We start from the raw sequence: 12,560 nt of genomic DNA, 5'->3' as shown, positions 1-12,560 counted from the left end.
TCAGCAGAATATCTTTATGCTTACAATATGAAACTTAAATATAAAAGCAGATACAGCATAGCACTGAAAATGGTATTACTACATCGTGTTCTAATTTTATATTTTCTGGGTAAAATCCATAAAAATGTTAATGTTCAAAGAAGAGTTGTTATATTATAAATATAGTCACAGAATTAGAAATCCATTGCAATACATCAGACTCTTGCAAGTCTCAAATTAATATCTACCACTAAAAAAATGAGTATAAATTTGAATGATCCAAAAGGAAAAGAAGAAATTTGCCTCATATTTTATTAGATACTGTAATAGTACATCTCTATTCAAGACCATATTGTAGAATTTGTATACATCATATCAAATTTGGTTATGCTTACTTGGAGCACAGCCAAAACATTGTTTTTGATACAACTTAAATATTCTAGATGAAAATTAACAGAGTAGAGGGTGTATTATCCAGATGTTCCAGCTTGTGGATAAAGACCCTGTTAAAATATTTTTTTCATTTAAGTAATTAGTTTATACATTGGAGGTTTTTAATTTAAAAACACAACCAATGCTAAATTTGAGTAAAGGAGAAAAGGAACTAATTTGTTTCCCAATTGAGAGAACTGATATAAAATAGTGTAAGATTCGAAGAGCTTCCATATATTTTGTGACGATTGCATACTGTCAAGTCAATACTACTTCCAAGGTAGGCAGAGCTAGAGGTACAGTGTGTCCGTAAAGTCATGGTGCACTTTTGACTGGTCATAGGAAAGCAACAAAAGATGAGAGAAATGTAAAATCTGTACCAAATAAAAGGAAACTCTCCCAGTTTCATACCTATTCGATGTGGGCTCATGCACAGATTTTTTAGGGCTCCTTAAGTAGCTATCCCGTATAGCCTCTATAGACTCGTCACTGACTGATGGCCTACCAGAACGGGGTTTCTCCACCAAACTGCCAGTTTCCTTCAACTGCTTATCCCTCCGAGTAATGTTATTCCTATGTGGTGGCGCTTCGTTATAAACGCGCCGATATTCATGTTGCACTTTGGTCACGAATTCAAATTTAGTGAGCCACAGAACACACTGAACTTTCCTCTGTACCGTCCACATCTTGACTGGCATGGCGTGGGCTGCTCCGCTGTATACACGGTGTTACGTCATCATCTGCGCATGTGCACATGCTGCCACATCATCCTACAGAAACTGGGAGATTTTCCTTTTATTTGGTGCAGATTTCACATTTCTATCATCTTTTGTTGCTTTCTTGTGACCGGTCAAAAGTGCACCATGACTTTATGGACACACTTTATTTACCATAACATAAACAGAGGCTCAGAAACAATTTGTTGAGAAATCAGTCTAAGTTACTCAAAGGTTGCTTTTCCTTTGGGTTATTTTAAAAGATTATTGTACCTGACATTAAGTATATACCTACCAGAAGTATAAACTTGTATATAAATATGCATATGTATGCATATATGTATAAGAATACATAAATTCGCTGTAAGTATATCAAAACTAAAAGGCTCTAGGTTGAGTTAAGTAGCTCAGGTTTTTAATGTCCTGTCTGTCATTTTATGACTTTAGACAAGCTACTTATGCTCTCTGAGCCACAGATAGCTAATCTATATAATGTAAAAGTTAAATTAATAATCTCTATACGTGACAATTACAGTAACAATAGTGATGACTAGGATCATCAACAATTGTGCCTTTATTATTTCATATGAATCCAGTAAGAATAGATCCATTTACGAAACACCGATCTATATCAATTGGAAACCAAAAGCCAAACCGAGCCCTTATAATAGTAACTCTCTTTGACCAAATAGGCAATTATTTTCAACATTAAATTCTAACAGGAGGTAGAACATGAATTATAGAAGGGACATTCTGAACTTGCACTTCATTCAGAGAACTGCAGGCAGTGAAAGAGAAGCACATGATTGGCCCAACTTTTTACAGATAATTGCAAAAGAATACATGAATTAGTAAATGCTAGAAAGCTTTCACAACTATAGTATCACTGCATGAGCGAGTACAGTTTACAGAGTAGAGTGACAGCGCTGTCCGACGATCTGAGAAAGAAAATGAATTTGGAATATATATAACCCACTTCAAATGCATAAGCAGTATGAGGGTAAGTCATCTCATAAAAATTAAGCAGCTGAAAATTAAGTTAATCATTCTTCCCTCAAGCCCTATAAATCAAGTGATAGGTAAAAAAGATTTGTAAAGTTCCAAAACACTTCTAATCAGTTTCTTTTTTTTTTAATTTTTTTAATTTATTTTTATTTATTCATTTTAGAGAGGAGAGAGAGAGAGACAGAGAGAGAGAGAGGAGAGAGACAGGGGGGAGGAGCTAGAAGCATCAACTCCCATATGTGCCTTGACCAGGCAAGCCCAGGGTTTCGAACCGGCGACCTCAGCATTTCCAGGTTGACGCTTTATCCACTGCGCCACCACAGGTCAGGCTAATCAGTTTCTTTTAAGTTCCTGATGTTCACTGTCCTAGAGTCCAAGCTATTACAATAATGTGGTATGGTAAGTTTCTGAAAACATTTTAATTTAAGATGTAACTAACTTTATTATTGAGTATCTTTTTTTTTAAACATAAATGATGTTTAATGCTTTCTTTTGTCTGCTGAATAAGTCAGTAAAGTAAGTTTAAGAAAATGCCCATATAACAGATGAGAAAACTGAAATAATTCAGTGGTATTCATTAATCATGGTCACCAGGTTGTAAGGCAAGACTAAAAGCCACCTTTCTCTAGTTCCAAATTCAGCACATTTTCCACCATTCCCAAGCTACCCAAGTCTCAGGAGACTAAAAATAGACTGTTAGAGTATAGTATTTTTAAAAACATTAATCTATCTCCAAAGACAGAGAATGAGAATATTTATCTTATGAATAAGGAAACAAACTCAGATATCTTTATAGACCTAGTCTTGATAAATGCATCCTAGTACATTATGCATTATTACAAGAATCTTATATATTTCAACCAAGAATCTCTGAACCCTAACTAGCGTTCCAAAAAAATAAAGCTGTGATATTAGACTTTTCTTTAATGCCTATTTAATAAAATAGAAAAAATACTTACAAAAACTTTATCTCCAACTACATTTTCCAGATTTAACTGCCTTGTGATTTCCTTTAGAGCTATTTTATCATTGATCTGAAGCAGTCCTAAAATAAAGCCCATTTAAAAGTATTTAATTAAGATGAAATATGTGTTTGATACAGAACAGATTATTTTCCAGGCAAGAAAATTTTCTAATGCTCTTTAAATTTAACTAGAAAGAAAAAAGTCAAAGATTGAGTTTATGTTTCCTTTTACATCTGAGCAATAAAGACATTTGGTAGATTCAAAAAACAATCCTCTTTGGAATTTTTGTTGGACAATATCCAAAAGTCCTTGTGTGCCTCCTTTATTTATTTATGTAGTTTTTAAAAATACTGTGTATGGTGTACTAAATTAAAAGTTGTTAAACATAAATCTAGTTTTGAAAATATAATTATTAATCAAAATGTAAAAACATATGTGAATTAATTTACTTTGATAATATAGAAAGCTCACATGCTTTATATAATTTCCAATGGCAAAATAATGACACACTTACCATTTAGGTGAACTTGTAATACATTTTCACTCATGTCTTCTACTTCCATTAGTTCTTTCAAAGCATGGTTTATTAACTGAATATTGAGACATTTATAAATAACAATAGATAAAAGATAATAAGCCCATAGTTTTAAACTATGACTAACGGAAACAATATGAAAAGATTGTCACATTAAGTTAACAAATTTGTAGATTCTTTAGTTCCCTGTTAGTTGCTAGGTATACAGAGAAAGTCCTTAATATATAAACCTAGTGCTGGTAGCAAAAAAAATATTATTACTAATAAACTTACAACAGTAATTACTATTAAAAATATAATTAGCCTGATCAGGCGGTGGCGCAGTGGATAGAGCGTCAGACTGGGATGTGGAAGACCCAGGTTCGAGACCCCGAGTCGCCAGCTTGAGCGCAGGCTCATCTGGTTTGAGCAAAAAAAATTCACCAGCTTGGACCCAAGGTCGCTGGCTCAAGCAAGGGGTTACTCGGTCTGCTGAAGGCCCGCGGTCAAGGCACATATGAGAAAGCAATCAATGAACAACTAAGGTGTCGCAATGCGCAACGAAAAACTAATGATTGATGCTTCTCGTTTCTCCATTCCTATCTGTCTGTCCCTATCTATCCCTCTGACTTTCTCTCTGAATCTGTAAAAAAAAAAAAAAAAAAAAAAAAAATCAAAATGCTACTGCTGTGGCTAATTGGCTCAGTGGCAGAACATTGGCCAAGCGTGTAGATGTCCTTGGTTTGATTCCTGGTTAGGGCACACAGGAAAACCGACCACCTGCTTCTCCACCCTCCCCCTTCTCCCTCTCTCTTCCGTTCCCACAGCAATCACTTGATTGTTTTGAGTTCATCGGCCCCAGTGCTGAGGATGGCTCTGTGGAGCCTCTGCCTCAGGTGCTAAAAATAGCTCGGTTTTAAGCTGCCCCAGATGGGCAGAACATCAGCCCCCAATGAGGGTTGCTAGGTAGATCTGGCCAGGGCACATGTGGAATTCTACCTCTCCTCCTCTCACTTGGAATAGAATAAAGAAAAAAAGATGTATCACCTTAAACTAGGGGTAGTCAACCCTTTTATACCTACCGCCCACTTTTGTATTTCTGTTAGTAAAATTTTTTAACTGCCCACCGCTTCCACTGTAATGGTGATTTATAAAGTAGGGAAGTAACTTTATAAAATTTATAAAGCAGAATTACAGCAAGTCAAAGCATATAATAATAATTACTTACCAAGTACTTTATGTCAGATTTTCACTAAGTTTGGCAGAATAAATCTTTATAAAACAACTTACTATAGTTATATCTATCTTTTTATTTATACTTTGGTTGATTCACTACTGCCCACCATGAAAGCCGGTACGCGACTAGTGGGCGGTAGGGACCAGGTTGACTACCACTGCCTTAAACTGTTAAATTATAAAACTTCTCATTTTTATAATTAGAGGTTTCTATTCCACATACATTCTTTATATATTCTGAATTGTGACATCTTAGCACTCATTAAAAGTATATATTTCTTCATATTAATACTGCATTCATTTTTTAAAAATTGAAAATAGAATTAAGAAAAGACAAAAGTAGCCCTGGCCGGTTGGCTCAGCGGTAGAGCGTCGGCCTAGCGTGCGGAGGACCCGCGTTCGATTCCCGGCCAGGGCACACAGGAGAAGCGCCCATTTGCTTCTCCACCCCTCCGCCGCGCTTTCCTCTCTGTCTCTCTCTTCCCCTCCCGCAGCCAAGGCTCCATTGGAGCAGAGATGGCCCGGGCGCTGGGCATGGCTCTGTGGCCTCTGCCTCAGGCGCTAGAGTGGCTCTGGTCGCAATATGGCGACGCCCAGGATGGGCAGAGCATCGCCCCTGGTGGGCGGGCCGGGTGGATCCCGGTCGGGCGCATGCGGGAGTCTGTCTGACTGTCTCTCCCTGTTTCCAGCTTCAGAAAAATGGAAAAAAAAAAAAAAAAAAAAAAAAAGAAAAGAAAAGACAAAAGTAGATTTTTAAAAGGAAGAGTAGTGAGGGACTATACCTTATAACATTAAAATAGAAAGATACAATTACAAAATAAATGCTACATAAAAAAGACTGCATATACCAAATAAATAAAATAAGTAAATCATACGAAAAATAAAATTCTATTTGTATGTGTAATAGTCTATCCTCTATCTGTCATTATAATATCTTTGTACAATAGGAAGAAGCAAAGATCCTAATTTTAAATTGTTAGGTTTTACAACAGGCTATCAAACATAGCTTTTCCTCATTTATCTGTACAGTTTTTAAAGCATATGGAATTCTACTTCAGGACACAGGTAGTCAAGGTCCTCTTTAAAAGGGACAATCTTGAGCCTGACCAGGCAGTGGCACAGAGGATAGAGCGTTGGACTGGGAGGCAGAAGACCCAGGTTCGAGACCCCGAGGTCGCCAACTTGAGCACGACGAGCTCATCTGGGTTGAGCAAAAAAAGCTCACCAACTTGGACCTCAGGTCGCTGAGCAGGGGGTCACTTGCTCTGCTGAAGGCCCACGGTCAAGGCACACATGAGAAAGGAATCAATGAACAACTAAGGTCTCGCAATGAGAAACTGATGATTGATGCTTCTCATCTCTCTCCGTTCCTGTCTGTCTGTCCCTGTCTATCCCTCTCTCTCTTTGTCCCCATAAACAAAAAAGGAACAATCTTGAAATATTAACTATGGTACTATGCATAACAGATGAGGTGATACGTGACATTCTTTTTAAAGAACTCTCAGAAGATGAGGTGGTGCATCTTTGCCTTTGGGCCAAATCAGACATTATAATACGAGTTTGTCCCCAGATGGCACAAACTTGTATATCCTTGGTACTTTGCTTTTCCATATTAATTTAAGAATCAATTTATTAATATCTATAAAATAATGGAAAATTTTAGGTTCAATTGTGACATTTTACGATGAATCTCTAGATCACATCGGGGTAAATTGTTTTAATTATATTGAATCTTCACATTAATGAACAAGGATTATTTCTCCATTTATTCATTTATTTAGATCTTTCATCAGAGTTTATGGTATCAATATACAGTGTTTAAGAAATAAAAAATAAAATTTTACTCCTGTTACCTAATACATAATTATAAACATAATTTTACTTCTATAGGTTAAAAATGTATATTAGTGAGAAATCTAAATTTATTGCATGGAATATAGCAAAAAACAAATTTTATATGGCCCAATTATTTAAAATTAAATAGTATAGTAATGCTTTCAAAGTGACAGACATGGCCTGACCTGTGGTGGTGCAGTGGATAAAGCGTCGACCTGGAAATGCTGAGGTCGCCGGTTTGAAACCCTGGGCTTGCCTGGTCAAGGCACATATGGGAGTTGATGCTTCCAGCTCCTCCCCCCTTCTCTCTCTCTGTCTCTTCTCTCTCTCTGTCTCCTCTCTCTCTCTCTCTCTCTAATTTAAATGTAAAAAGAGAAAACGAGGGTAAAAAAGCTAGAGTATCTTTTTGAGGTAACTAAGCAAATACAATAATGAAGAATAGAAGATAAATTTAGAAGATGTGAATGGACATATGGAAAAATTGTCTGAGTCAAGGTTAAATAAGAAATAACAAAATAATAAGGGGAAAAAAAGCATGGTGTGATAGTTACCTGATCTACAAACAGGGATAATACAATACCTATACCTCACGGGGTTAGTGTAAATAATGACAGAACCCAAATAAAAGGTACAAGGTACATGTTCAATAAATGGCAGTTTGCTTTCTCCACTGGCAATCACTAATTATTAAGGACAAAAGACCACGATAAAACAAATTACCAATGAAAAATTTTTTTTTTTTTTTCTTCTGAAGCTGGAAACGGGGAGAGACAGTCAGACAGACTCCCGCATACGCCCGACCGGGATCCACCTGGCACGCCCACCAGGGGCGACGCTCTTCCCATCCGGGGCATCGCTCTGCCGCGACCAGGGCCACTCTAGCGCCTGGGGCAGAGGCCAAGGAGCCATCCCTAGCGCCCAGGCCATCTTTGCTCCAATGGAGCCTTGGCTGCGGGAGGGGAAGAGAGAGACAGAGAGGAAAGAGGGGGGGTGGAGAAGCAAATGGGCGCTTCTCCTATGTGCCCTGGCCAGCAATCGAACCCGGGTCCCCCGCACGCCAGGCCGACGCTCTACCGCTGAGCCAACTGGCCAGGGCACCAATGAAAATTTTTTACTGTTGGGAAAAGTACGGTAAAAAAGATATGCTCAATTTAAATGTATCACGCTAACGATATAAGGCTTTGCATATCTTCAATGATTTAAAGAAAATGTATGTTGTTTGACCAGGTGGTGGCGCAGTGAATAGAGCGTTGGACTGGGAGGCGGAGGACTCAGAAATAAAAACTCCGAGGTGGCCAGCTTGAGTGCAGACTCATCTGGTTTGAGCAAAGCTCACTCGGTCTGCTATAGCCTCACGGTCAAGGCACATATGAAAAAGCAATCAATGAACTAAGGTGTTGCAACAAAAAACTAATGATTGATGCTTTTCATCTCTCTCTGTTCCTGTCTGTCTGTCCCTATCTATCCCTCTCTCTGGCTCTCTCTCTGTCTCTGTAAAAAAATAAAATAAATAAATAAATATATGTTAATTAATAAAAATAATGAAACACATTTCAGTGTTGCTTATAGGAATCATCACAAGCCTACCAAAAACAAACAAAAAAACCCAACAAGAAATAAACAGCTTTACCATGGTCTTTCCTGATCCTCGGGGTCCAATGATGAGAACAGAGTTACTTTCTCCATGGAGAGCAGTTCTTTTTAGGAGTTCAATTAAGTGTCTGAAATGACATAAATAAGCCAAAATTTAAAATAATTTCTAGGTATTATATTTTAAAAACTAAAATTGAAAACAGGCATTCTTTTTTTCTTTGGGCGCTTGACTTACACTCTAAAGTCCTACACAGAAGAGACTGTTAGCCAATACTGATTGTCTGGAAACCTTAAAAGAAAATCAAGTAAGCCTGAAATATCTTGTTCTTCATGATATTAGGAGATAGGAGACATCAGTGGCAGTTCTTAGGACCTTTCACTCCACAGCTTGTTGCCAAGTGTTAGGTATAAGAAGCTCAGAATTATCTCCATAACACCAGAAAACATACACAACACATGACTAAATTTTAAGGCTTTTTGCATTAAGGAAGTATTTGTATCTCCCTTGCTTCATGATATTCAATGTTTCCATACCTAAAACAAAATTTTTTATTAGCACTGTTTAAGGTAAAATCTGTATATGATATTTCTATAAAACCTAAAGTACATTTGTAAACATATCATAACAAAAAAGGGAATAGCTAAACTTACTTATATTGTACTTGTACTCCAAATAGGTTACCATGTGGACTATGATGACAAAATCTTTCACGTAAAATTCTTTGTACCTAGTGAAAATAGAGTGAATAAATAAGAATAAAAATATAATACATGAAATCAAAAGTGAATGAAAGTACACATTTATAGCAGTCAGAACTGGGCATTAATGAGTTGATTAAACCTCCCTAAATAACTTTTCTTTAAGAGCTTTGGCACCTTTTTCTTTTTTGTATTTTTCTGAAGCTGGAAACGGGGAGAGACAGTCAGACTCCCGCATGTGCCCGATCAGGATCCACCTGGCACACCCACCAGGGGATGATGCTCTGCCCCTCCGGGGGGTCGCTCTGTTGAGACCAGAGCCACTCTAGCGCCTGGGGCAGAGGCCAAGGAGCCATCCCCAGTGCCCGGGCCATCTTTGCTCCAATGGAGCCTTGGCTGAGGGAGGGGAAGAGAGAGACAGAGAGGAAGGAGAGGGGGAGGGGTGGAGAAGCAGATGGGCGCTTCTCCTGTGTGCCCTGGTCGGGAATTGAACCTGGGACTTCTGCACGCCAGGCCAATGCTCTACCACTGAGCCAACCGGCCAGGGCCGCTTTGGCACCTTTTTCATGAGTTATAAAACTTTCAGTTCTTTTTACCTATTTTAAGTCCCAAAAGAAGAGTATTTAGTCATGGTTTCCACTAGAGAGAATTGCTTACTTTAGATGCTTCAGCAATTTCAGGGCTGTTTTAATGCCTGTGAATGAATGAATGCTTAACTTCGTAAAACAGGCCAACCAAGGAACAAAGATAGGAGAGACTCTACTAATCTAATGTAATCTCATAATGCTCCTGCATCACACCTCAATCTCTAGAGCCCTACCAATCTGTACCTGCGATAAAAGTCAGGATTCTGAGGAAATGAAAAAGGTTTAAAAAATCCTTATCATTATTGAGGATCTATTAAATGCAGAGAATACTACTACTAAAAAACTACTATGCCAAATAAAACACTGCAAATGTACTGGACAGTAATGACACATTCAAGAAACAACCTGCAGAATAGCAGTAACGGTGTATAAGGAAATGGTCAATTATATGGAAGAAATCATATTTGTGTAGGCAATAAAAAAAAAATCATTGGAATAAATTAAGTGAAAAATTCATGTAAAGAGCTAAATTTAAGGCCATCATAGAATGAAGGGCTTAGACTTAGTTGTAAAAAATTATGTAAGAAAATCTAGCATATTCTTTAAAAAAGATGGACCATTAAAAACATTTCTTTTCAGCATCTACTTCTAATGCACAAGTTCTCTAGAGACACAAACCTTAAGAGGATGTTTCATATTTGGTCCCATCAAGAGAAACAAGAGGACTCCAAGATTATTTATTATTCCTAGATTGAGAGCATGGGACTGACCTTTCATGTTCCAGAGATAAATGAGTTCTCTTTACATGTACTAAAGTACATAGTAGCAAAGCAAATCACTCACTGGGAATAAAATAATCCATACTTATCATTATAGAGGAAATAGAAAGAATATGAGGATTGGTGTCAGAGAGCATTTTAAAGTTAGTCTTTTCTAAATCTTAATTTTATTTTTTAATCTATAAAAAGGAGACAGTAAAGCTTTTTTGACAGGCCTGTTTTTCAGATTAAATAAGGCAGCTATTGAATCAAGACTTCAAAGTGGCTCTACTAGAAAGACAAATCCAACAGCACATTACAAACAACTGCGAATGCCAACCAAAGAAGACCTAGAAATAACACAACTGAAAATTGGAGGCAGACAACACCAACCCTAGATTTAGCCAGCTCTACAAACAATATACCCAAACATGGAGAGTATACACAGACAAAATGGGAAGACAGAGAAGTGCAATCCAAAGGAATCAAGAGAAACCTCCAAAAATGAACTGAGTGAGATAAAAATAAGCAAACTACCAGATGCAGAGTTTAAAATAATGATTATTAGAATGCTGAAAGATCTTAGAACAACAATGGATGGACACCTTGAGCACATAAAGAGAAAATAAGCATCAAAAAGGACACTGAAATAATAAAGACCAGTCAGAAATGACAAATACAATATCAGAAATGAAGACTACACTAGAAGCAATTAAAAGCAGGCTGGGCCGGACCAGGCGGTGGCGCAGTGGATAGAGTGTCGAACTGGGATGTGGAGGACCCAGGTTCAAGATCCCGAGGTAGCTAGCTCACCAGCTTCAACCCAAGGTTGCTGGATCCAGCAAGGGGTTACTCAGTCTGCTAAAAACCCACAGTCAAGGCACATATGAGAAAGCAATCAATGAACTAAGGTGTTGCAATGAGCAACGAAAAACTAATGATTGATGCTTCTCATTTCTCTGTTACTGTCTCTCTGTCCCTGTCTATCCCTCTCTCTTACTGTCTGTGTAAAAAAAACAACAACAAAAAACAAAAAACCAGGCTGGATGAAGCAATCAAATCACTGATTTAGAGGACAAGATAAACGAAAACACGGAGGCAAGAGCAGCAAAAAAAAAAAAAAAGAGGCAGAAAAAATCTGAGGAAACTATAAGAGAGCTCTGTGACAACCTAAAGAGGAACAACATCTGTACCAAAAGGGTTCTTGAAGAAGAAGAGAAAGAACAAGGGATAGAGACCTTGTTGAATGAAATCATAGCTGAAAACTTCCCTAAACGGACGCAGGAAAAAGTCACACAAGTTCAAGAAGAACAAAGAACTCCATTAAAGAGAAACCCTAAGAAATCTACACCAAAACACATCATAATTAAAATACCAAAGCTAAAAGATAAAGAGCAATTATTAAAAGATGCTAGAAAAAAAAGACTATCATCTACAAAGGAGTCCCCATAAGGATAACATCTGACTTCTCAAGAGAAACACTTGAGGCCAGAAAGGAATGGCAAGAAATATTCAAAGTAATTCAGAACAAGAGACTACAACCAAGACTTCTTTATCCAGCAAGGCGATCATTTAAAATTGAAGGAAAAATATAAAAGTTCCCAGACAAAAAAAAACCTCAAGGAATTCATTACAACCAAACCAATGCTTCAAGAAATGTTAAGGAGCCTGTTGTAAACAGAACAAAGGGGGAAAAGAATATAGTAAAAGAGGAAGATTCCTTTAAAGAATAAAATAGCAATAAAGAACTATGTATAAATAATAACCTTCAATGAAAATGAATTAAATGATCCAATCAAAATAGATAGGGTAGCTGTGTGGATAAGAAAATAGGACCCATACATATACTGTCTACAAGAGACACACCTCAAAACAAAAGATACAGAGTGTAGGTAAAAAAATGGAAAAAAAAATTTCATGCAAATGGAAATAAAAAAAAAACGCTGGTGTAGCAATACTTGTATCAGAAAAAATGGACTTTAAAACAAAGACTATAGTAAGAGATAAAGAAGGTCACTACATAATGATAAAGGGAACAATCCACAGAAAAGTATAACCATTATAAATATCTATGCACCTGACATAGGAGCACCTAAATATATAAAGCAGACTTTGACGGATATAAAGGGTGAGATTAACAGCAATATTATAATAGTAGGGGATTTCAATACCCCACTTACATCACTAGATAGTTAATAAAAAAAGAAAATTGTCAAAGAAACAGCATACTTAAAGGACAT

The 12,560-nt window shown here is 37.2% G+C and overlaps 1 protein-coding gene across 6 annotated transcripts in view; it reads right to left on the bottom strand.

Annotated features, from left to right (window-relative positions):
• ORC4 (origin recognition complex subunit 4) overlaps window positions 1–12,560 on the bottom strand; it is a 75,095-nt gene that overhangs the window by 18,621 nt on the left and 43,914 nt on the right. For all 6 annotated transcript variants that reach the window (XM_066232980.1, XM_066232982.1, XM_066232978.1 and 3 more), the window contains 4 exons: window positions 8,928–9,004; window positions 8,314–8,404; window positions 3,612–3,687; window positions 3,092–3,177 (listed from right to left, as the gene is read on the bottom strand). In XM_066232980.1, coding sequence (XP_066089077.1) covers window positions 3,092–3,177; window positions 3,612–3,687; window positions 8,314–8,404; window positions 8,928–9,004 — 330 coding nt within the window. The remainder of the gene's footprint in view (window positions 1–3,091; window positions 3,178–3,611; window positions 3,688–8,313; window positions 8,405–8,927; window positions 9,005–12,560) is intronic.

The sequence above is a fragment of the Saccopteryx bilineata genome, chromosome 5 (assembly GCF_036850765.1).
Source record: "Saccopteryx bilineata isolate mSacBil1 chromosome 5, mSacBil1_pri_phased_curated, whole genome shotgun sequence".
Classification (NCBI taxonomy): domain Eukaryota; kingdom Metazoa; phylum Chordata; class Mammalia; order Chiroptera; family Emballonuridae; genus Saccopteryx; species Saccopteryx bilineata.
The sequence above is the reverse complement of the archived record's forward strand: the minus strand, read 5'-3'. Positions and strand labels throughout refer to the sequence as shown.